At 33.3% G+C, this 9,817-nt stretch overlaps 1 protein-coding gene across 1 annotated transcript; it reads right to left on the bottom strand.

The window, feature by feature from the left end:
* Positions 1-173: 173 nt before the first annotated feature.
* Positions 174-4,271, bottom strand: LOC132271372 (pyruvate kinase, cytosolic isozyme). Its single transcript, XM_059772722.1, has 3 exons — positions 3,865-4,271; positions 1,560-2,021; positions 174-1,219 (listed from the first exon to the last, which is right to left on the bottom strand). The coding sequence occupies exons 1-3, from the start codon at positions 4,099-4,101 to the stop codon at positions 407-409; spliced, it is 1,512 nt and encodes a 503-aa protein (XP_059628705.1). The 5' UTR covers positions 4,102-4,271; the 3' UTR covers positions 174-406.
* Positions 4,272-9,817: the final 5,546 nt, after the last annotated feature.

The raw sequence follows: 9,817 nt of genomic DNA, 5'->3' as shown, positions 1-9,817 counted from the left end.
GCAAGATTTATCCTTAGTAAGATAGACTTGATGATGCCTTGGAATTGTTCAATTCAAATTTTAATTCCAAGATTATTTCCTAATTCATGCTTTGAATTAGAACTAATCTTAGTGGCTACTGAACACAGCAATATTGTTATTGAATCGAAGTCATAGTAATAGTGTAGAGAGAGTTTTATAGTCACAAACACAAATAGTATAGAGAAATAGACCTTTATAGTCACAACAATAATAAGAGGTCTCTATCATTAGACAAAAAAATTGTGCTCTAGTAGCATTTAAAGAGTTGATAACCCAAATATCAGAAGACCAGATTAATAATGATTGATGTTTCTCATCCACAAAAAACGTAAACAAAATTTGAGCACTCATCTTTCCATCCTTCTGGAATCTAAACCATTTCACTTTACTTCACAGTCACAATCTTGATTACTGAAGCTGTTCCGACACGGTGCAAGGCCACAACGGAATCTCCCACCTTGCAGAGTCCTTTGGTCTTGGCATGCTGCAAAGCAAACTCGAGCGCTTCCTCTGTGGACTCGGCGTGGGAAGCCCTGGCAGATCCTGCAGACAGAACTGGAACCAACCCCCTAAAAATAAGGCTATGCCTTGCTGGGGATTCATCACTGCAAGTCCAATCAAATGAGTCAGTTTTGATCTCAGGGACGACAACTGAGAGTATGGGCATGCCTGGCCTGTACTTAGCCACCAGTTTGGCAGTGCTGCCTCCTCGGGTTAGGACAAGTATGAGAGATGCTCTTGCTGAGTTTGCAGTTCTAACTGCAGAAGAGGCAAGGCTCTCCAGTGGACTCATGGGCACTGGTGCATTTGCCGTAATACGTTTGAAAACATCAGCATAATCAATTGTACTTTCTGCTTCTACACAAATTTTCGCCATGGTTTGGACTGCAAATTCTGGATAAGCTCCAGCAGCTGTTTCACCGCTCAACATCACACAGTCTGTGCCATCAAGAACTGCATTGGCAACATCAGTGGCTTCTGCCCGAGTTGGCCTTGGAGACTTGATCATGGACTCCAACATCTGGGTTGCTGTGACGACTGGCTTTCCTTGGATGTTGCACTTGTAAATCATGACTTTCTGCGCCAAAAATATCTTTTCGATTGGAATTTCCATTCCCAGGTCACCTCGTGCAACCATAAAGGCATCTGAGTTGGCAAGAATATCATCAAAATTTGCCACACCTTCTTGATTCTCAACCTGAAGGAGAAAATACCAGATATCAAACTTAATACCCAATTTAATTCAACAAAATTCTTATTTAAAGCCAATTATACATTCCCAGATTTGTCAGCAATATTGCAAATAAATTTCATATTATTTTCTATATTAATTTCCCAATAATTCCAAAGAACTATAATATGGTTCACTTTTACTTCCTAATAGGAATTCTTTTATCCCACTCAATTTGATACTAAACTTTAATCTATTCATTGTACTCCCAGGTCTCTTCTGCATACATGACTTGAAAACTTATAATAAATAAATAAAATCAGTCTTCAAATTTCCAAATTGTTTTTCCCCATATAAACTAACATACCTTTGACATGAGGAGGATAGTCTTTGAGTGCTCTCCCAGCAATTTCCGAACCTCCACCAGGTCTGAACCTTTGCGAACAAAAGACAAAGCGATCATGTCAATCCTATTGGGAACCCCCCACTTCATTATATCTTCCTTGTCTTTCTCGGTCAAAGTTGGGAGATCCACAACAACCCCTGGGAGATTAACATTCTTTCTTTCACCAAGAACTGCAGTGTTTTCACAGCGGCATCGAACCAAACCCTTTTCTTTGTCACAAGACAGAACAGTAAACGAAATTGTACCATCAGAGCATAGTATGACACTCTGTGGCTTCACATCCTCAGCCAACTTTTTATAGCTCATGCAAATCATCTTTTCGTCACCCTTAATGCTATAATCAGTGGAGATGGTTATCTCTTCACCCTGTCTTAATTGCACAGGCTTGCCATCTTTCAAGAACCCAGTTCTGATCTCTGGACCCTGTGATATTTTGCCAATAACAAATAGTTAGGAAATATTCAGTTCGGAAATATTTATACAAAAAAAAAAAAATCAGTTAAGTAATATTACAAATAAAGATTCCACAGTATTCAAATTCCCAAAAATAAATTGATGTTTTGCCAATAAAACATTCTATAATTCTCCAAAATGAGATGGCCATGGTAATCAGCTTAGGTCATGGATAGAAAGAACTACAGTTTGTGATGAATGAATAAAAGTAAAAGAGAAAAACAAATAAACAGAATGAGTCGATGCTATAAGCCCCATCCCAATCACTAAGCCAGTTTCCAGCTTGGTTGAGTCTTCATAACACAGAGAGCATTACACACCAAGAGTATGTCTGGATGTCCCATAAAAAAGAACACCCCCCAAAAAGAAGTCTCATTCTCTCATACATGTCAAGTGGCATCATTATGGTCTTCACAAAATTTTAAATTAGAATCTACCATTATTTCTCACTTTCATTGACAACCTTGTTTCATGATGAGATTCAAATGCTTGGTGGAACAAAATGCCCAACAGCATTCCAAATAAGAACAAAGCATGCCTGAAAATATTCTGAATTTGAAGAACCATTACTAATTAATTTTATTCCCTTTCTTCTGATTTAAGTGAATAAATTAAGAAAACAATACAAAAGCCTCCTGAAGTACTGGGAGTAGCTACTCCCACCCTCCTAAAGCAACAGGAAAGTAACCGCAACAACAACAATGAAACAATTAATCTAAACAAATGGCAACTTAAAGCAACAGGAAAGTAACCGCAACAACAACAATGAAACAATTAATCTAAACAAATGGCAACTTAATCCTTCAAACTCCACATCTAAAAGTTTACCAGAATTTTTATTTAATGTAAATAAGGGTATGAACAACTAAATTGCATCCTCTTAAAAGTTTATTAATATATCAGTGCAGGTAAATTACTGAACTTAAAATCTCAGGACCAGCCTGCCACATGCAAGGGTACATATTAGAAGATGAAAACAATGAAGTCATACTCTCTAACCGGTTCGAGTTTTGAGAACCAGTACTTTCTCTGACCAGTTCGAGTATTGAGAACCAGTACTTTCTCTAAAATCTTAAGATGTTAGAGAGATGACAAAACAATAATATTTAACACTGGCTCTCACATGTGGCCTCTCTTTAATGAACTATACACTCCAACAACAAATTATACATATATATAAATAAATAATTCTTATTTAAGTAGCAGAATTGTTACTCATAACCTTGTTGCTCTACGACCCGAATTCTCTCTAGTAACGATTTCCCTACATTCCCTGCCATTGGTGAATTTCACCGCCGCCATCAACGGTTAATTTTGCAATTTTACAGTAAAATTTCACCATTATAGTAGCAAAATTCACCATTGAGGGCTGGGAAATTCACACACAGTAGGAAATCGTGACCGGAGAGGATTTCTGTTGCTCTGATAGGAGTTAGTATAAACCAGAAAAGATTGATAATCCTATTTCAAGAAGGACAAACGAAACAGACAAAAACCCCCCCACATGGAGAGAGAAACATCAGAACATGAAATCAGGTACAGATCATATACTGCATGCGAATAGAACCAACCCCCAAAAGAGAAGACCAACACAGCATATAAAAACCCAACCACAAACAAACAAACAAAGGGAAATTAATTCTACAGAGACAATCCACCGATCTATCGATCCCATTAATCCGGATCATAGACAAAGCAATCAACCAGATCCACAATCATCAATACTAACACAAATAAAAATAAATGCGGGTAAATATATAGATATATAAGAATAAATATACATGTATTGAACGAGAAATAAACAAAAAGGGACCTTGGTATCGAGCATGACGGCGCAGATTATGCCGGTGTTATCCATGGCGGTTCTGAGGTTGTCTAGGGTTTCCTGGTGGTATTCGTGGGATCCATGAGAGAAATTGAACCGGGCAACGTTCATCCCCGCCTTCAATAGCTTCTCGGCCATCGGCACAGACCTAGAGGCCGGTCCGAGCGTGCAAACTATCTTCGTCTTCGGCCTCTTCTCTGCGGACAGGTTCATCATCATCTCCATTGCAAGACCGATCGATTGATTCCTTACACGATCGATCTCAGATACAAACGGAACAGAGATATCGAGAGAGGAAAAAAAAAGCTGGTTTCAATGTCAAACAAAGGCTAAATTTTTTAGAGAGAGGAGAGAGAATGTTAAGATAGAGAGCTTGATACCTTTTTTCAAGGTCCTAAGAGGTCGTTTATATAATAACAAATAAGGAAAGGATTTTTCTTTTTCTTTCTTGGGGATCAAGGTGTAATACCAATAATTACCAATATAAGGAAATGATATTTCCTGAACAAATAAGAATTAATAGTTTCTAAATTTAATTTTAGTTGATTTAGGGTTTTCTTGATCTACAAGAGATGAATTAATGGAGTACAGACTATAGATATATAGAAATATATACATATATGGACGTTAATAGTAACCAGAATATACTTGTATAATTCGATTTTATTTATTTATTTTAAACATGTTGCAAAAATTTGGCTAAAAAACATAGGAATGGAAACATGAAAAAACTATAATAACCAAAAAGAATTCCGGAATGTGCTTGTATAATTTGTTATTTTTTTTTTTAAATAGGTTATAAAAATTTGGCAAAAAGATAGAAATAGAAACATGAAAAAACGAATATGAATGTATAGGTATTAAGTCACATAATTCTTCTCAATAGGTGAAACTCTCACGCTTTGAGCGCGCTCTCGCTCTAACATTCCGAGTAAGCTCTCGCTCAAATTCTCATTATTTTTTACTTAATTTTGTCGCTTTCACTCTCGCTTCTACTTTATGATTTTGTCGCTTTCACTCTCGCTTCTACTTTATGTAACTTAGATGTATACATTTTGTGTATTAAAATTCAGCTCTACACATCTTATTTATTTTTTTATGTATCATATATTTGTAAAAATAATTTTAAAAAATGTAACAAATAACAAAATAAATAAATAAAAATTTATAAATAATAAATAAATTCTTATTTTCTGCAAATTGACAATGTTACAATAACCATGAAAGAAATTAACTAGCTAAATAACCATGACATCATTAGTTCATCATAAAATTAATATAAATAATTAACTATAAAAATTAATATAAAAGATTTCTCTAAATTTAAAGTCCGCCATCTACCCAAGAAAAATCTTCATCCGCTGGAACACTCATTTTTTTTTTTTTTTTTTTTTTTTTTTCCTCTAAGAAATAATTTTCCTATTCTACATCATCAACATATTCAAGAATGTTCTAGAAGCTTTAAATTTCATTTTTTCTGCCGCGACGTTCAACCAATTTAATTTTTCAAATTCCAAACAATACCATTTTCAGGAATGTCGCCGAGTTTGTCAAAGATCAATTGGTTCTAAATCTTGTGTTTTTAGTGTGTTGAATTTTTTTTAGATCAATTAATTTGTAATTGAAAGACACTCAATTACATGATATGATAATATATGCTTTGAATCCGAGACCGCATGATTTTGTTCTTGAGTTAAATCCTAAGAGGTTTCATACAATTTGGAGACAACAGTAGCAAATGTAAGAATTTCACCTTCACCTTGCCTAGGTGATTTGAGATTGTGCACTTGTATGCTTTCCGCATGGTACCTGTTAACATCTCGCACCCGCCCACGAACACCTGTTTATAAGGTTGTCACAATCACCCCTTTAGGGGCCCAACATCCCCGTGACCACACTTCTGACTCCAATTCTAAAACTTCAATTTCATACTATCAAAGATGACTTACGCTATGTTTGGTAGACATGGAATTGGAGAAAATTAAATCAAAATTTTCTTCAATTTTACCAATTTCATTTCCAATCAAGGTTCCAATTCCATTGAGTGTGTTCGGTTGCATAAAATTGAACTCTTGAAATTAGAATTGGAATTGGTGAAATTTGAAAAAAAAAAACTAAGAAAATTTAATCAAAATTTTCTCAAATTCAACCCATTTTAATTCTAATACCCCAATTCCCTGCAATCCAACATAATCTATTTTGAATTCAAAATAAAATAAAATAGAAGAATGTGCTTTTGATACTGTTATGAATTTGATATATTTTACCATTAATGAAATTATAGATCAAATTTTAGAAAAATAAAATTATAGATCAAATTTGATAGTATAAAAATATTATTTTATATGAAACATTATACAACGCGTTGGATTGTATGGACCCCATGGGGGTGATTGTGATGAACTTTGTGGGTAGGTCTGAAGTGGGTGAGCACACCGACAGGTTACAGGGTATCATGATCCCATATGATTTAAAAAATGTGAAGTGTTATATATAAGTTTTATACCTTTATATGACAAACGTAGACCGCAAACCCATCAGAATTCCATAATTAAGATTGATTGAGTTTTGTAACATATCCCTCGTATCCAATTAAAAAATTTATACCTTAAAATGAAGTTGAACATGAATTTTATTTCATGAACAATCTCGAGTAATTTTCTTTAAAAAGTTGTCTAAGAAATACTTTGTATTAAAAATGCTCTCCAACTTATCAAGCTAGGTATTTCGTGTTAAATGAATTAATGTAACGTGTCCAACATTCACTCTTTATGAATTATTATTATTTCTTGAATTATATTTACTATTTTTTTATAAAATCATTTGTAAATAAGCCAAGCAGCATGTCGTTTTAATCCGATTTGAGAATTCGATCCAACTCCAAATTGAACCTTAACTTTAATTTATCCATTTAAGAAATTTTTTTTCAAGTCGATTCAATTATAGTTTAATCGTCTCACATAACAATTTTTTTATTTAATGATTAATTTTGAAGACCACCTTTTTGAACCAGTCTCAATCTAACATCATGGAACTTTATAATTCTATTTGACCAATCAACTAATTTATAATAAATTAACCTTTTTTTAACCAATCTTTAGGCTTTGAATTGCAAATTTGGTAAGGTATGATTTGAATGTGATTCTTTAATAGTTATCGAGGCATTGTCTGAAATTGATTCGAACCAATGGATATTCAAGTAATTTCCTATGATATCAAGTTAGGGCTTCGGAATTTCTCTTCATCCCGTCTTAGTAATGTTTGTTAACATGGCAGCGAGGTTGCCTATACAGTAGCGAAGCCTTTTAAGAGTCATATTATTAAGTATATTGCTCTCTCTGAAATTTGTGTTGACATCCTTGAGTCATATTTTTTATTTCTGTCTTTGTATTTGTCAGGTTAAAAAAAAAAACTAATTTCAAAGAATTTTCAATTTTTCAAGCACACCCTAAAAAGTAAAAAAAAACTTAGAATATATATATATATATATATATATATATATATATATATTACCCTCGGTAACACATTTATTTGGGTGGGGCTCAATAAAAATTCATGGTGTTCAAACAATGGGTTCGGCGGGCAGAATGGGTCATAATCCTAGATGGTAAAATGTCAAGTGGGCCCTAGCAAGCCTTTTTAGACTCTCAAAATATCTCCCACAAGGAAGTATCCATGTTCATTTCATGTGACATTGACTTGGACCGCAAAATCTACCTTTCTGGTACAGTTAATTGTGGGCAAAAAACACAACACCTTCGAAATCTCAACCAAGTCAATAACATTGAGTCTTCATTTCATATCTATTTGAATGGTGGTAGATAAATCAAGATGGTTTTAACTGTTTTACAACGGAGTTGAAATTGACACTAAACCTCTTCAATTTTAAGAGTTGAAATGACAAGTTCTCTCAAATGAAATTTACAAAAATTATTTGGAAAGATGGGTAAAATAGAAGGACAAAACAATCATTTCAACTGCTAAATAATGGGAGAACGCTAGACCAATGTTTAAATACCTTAAAGTTACAAGCAGTAATATATCTTTATTGACCCTTAACCTTTTCAATTTTAAGAGTTGAAATGACAAGTTCTCCTTAATGGAATTTATAAACATTATTTGGAAAGATGGTAAAATAAAAGGGCAAAATAATCATTTCAACTGCTAAACAGCGAGAGGACGCTAGACCAGTGTTTAGACATGTTAAAGTTACAAACAATAATATATCTTTAGAATTCGAAGACGACGAATGAAAATTATGTGAGTAAATATGTGAGTCCCACACCATATGATGTCAGAGTGATGTTATGTGGTCGAGCTCACACCCCCCACTCACATCCTACTCATTTAGAAAATGCATTATTGCTCAACAAATCTTAATGTTTAGAAAAGAAAAGAAAGAAAAAAACCAAACCAAATCTATCAACGCCCCAATTTGAACCGAATAAGAACAGTTTGAACTGGTTCGATTTTAAATCTTACTTAAACATAAGTTTTACAATCTAAACATAACTTTCCTTTATACATCTTTTGAATTCGAATGATGCCAGATAGAGAATATGTGAGTGAGGGTATGAATCTCACCACATAATGTCAAGGTGAGTTTCATTGTCAAAGTAACACCCCCACTCACATGCTCTTAATGTAGAAAACAAATCTTAATGTTTAGAGAAAAAAAAAAATAAATAAATAAAATAGAATAAAAATTTGAAACCAAACCGAATCTATCAACGGCCTAATTTGAACTGAATAAGAACGGTTTGAACCTATTCAATTTTACATATTAGCTTACTAACTGAATTACATCTAACTTAAACCTAACTTTTACCATCGAAGTATAATTTTGATTTATTAGTAATGATCCGTCCTTCGAATTTGAAGAATGACATATAGGGAATATGTAAGTGAGAGTGTGAACTTCATCACATTATATCATATAGTGTGAGTCACATGTCCACTCACACAACACCCCGTCCCCATCCTCCGAATTCGGAACATGTATAATTAATTTTTTTTTTTCTTTATTTGCTGCTTGAGAAATGAGAGCTAAGATTATATATATATATACAGAGAGAGTAGTGTTCAACTCTCAATGGCAAACATAATTATACTCACTTTTAATTTAATTATTGCATTAAAATCTAATCGGATGAAAATTATCTAATCACCCCTAGTTTACATGACTAATTATAACAGCTATTCTTATATATATATATATATATATATATATATAGTTTGATTACGAATAATTGATTGAGATTTAAAAACCATTTTGATGACTCCATTGATTTGGAATCCTCCCAAGTCAATCAATTTTAATCGTAGTAGGTGCGCTCATTTTTCAAATTCTCCATCACCAAAAGAAAAGAATATACCTTTGTTCCCACTTGGTTTGTTGAATTGACTCGGACCGAACATGCCGTATCAACTTGTTCCCGTGTTCTCTACATTAATATTTTAACAAGCTTCAAAACAAAGCTATTATTAACCCTCCTCTTTTTATATTCTCTAGAAGAATATGGAGTATTTTAATATCAATTGCTGATTTTTTATTTATTTATTTTTGACAGAACGAATTGACAAACGTTTACTACATGGGGGGGTTTCGGGAAACAAGGACAATACCACGTGGAACACACCCTTTTTGAAACGTAGTACCCATCTTTGATCCTTATAAAAATAAATTGACCGAAACTATAGCTCATAATTCAACGTCTCAATTCACGCTCAATGTATATATATACATTTGACATTATGACCCAGAAACAAACAACCCCTGCTAAATTATTATAAAAAATTTAATAAAGAGTATATCATTTTTCCCTTAAAAAAAATAAAAAAAAATAAAAAAATAAAAAAATTGCCACTGTCCTATATTTGTAGTTCATTTTGTCTTTCTTTTTTTTGGGTATCACAAATTAATTGTCTAATTTAAAAAGTC

The sequence above is a fragment of the Cornus florida genome, unplaced genomic scaffold (assembly GCF_030987335.1).
Source record: "Cornus florida cultivar Cherokee Brave unplaced genomic scaffold, ASM3098733v1 CherokeeBrave_3.0.0_Hap2_Chr08, whole genome shotgun sequence".
Lineage (NCBI taxonomy): Eukaryota > Viridiplantae > Streptophyta > Magnoliopsida > Cornales > Cornaceae > Cornus > Cornus florida.
Note: the sequence above shows the minus strand (reverse complement) of the source record. Positions and strands in the feature narration are given on the sequence as shown.

Excerpts from the sequence above, each read along its gene's own strand:
- LOC132271372 (XM_059772722.1), bottom strand. The coding sequence starts at position 4,101 with ATGGAGATGATGATGAACCTGTCCGCAGAGAAGAGGCCGAAGACGAAG. Across the intron at positions 2,022-3,864 it reads CCGTCATGCTCGATACCAAG|GGTCCAGAGATCAGAACTGG; the intron begins GTCCCTTTTTGT and ends AAAATATCACAG. Across the intron at positions 1,220-1,559 it reads CTATCCTCCTCATGTCAAAG|GTTGAGAATCAAGAAGGTGT; the intron begins GTATGTTAGTTT and ends TTTCTCCTTCAG.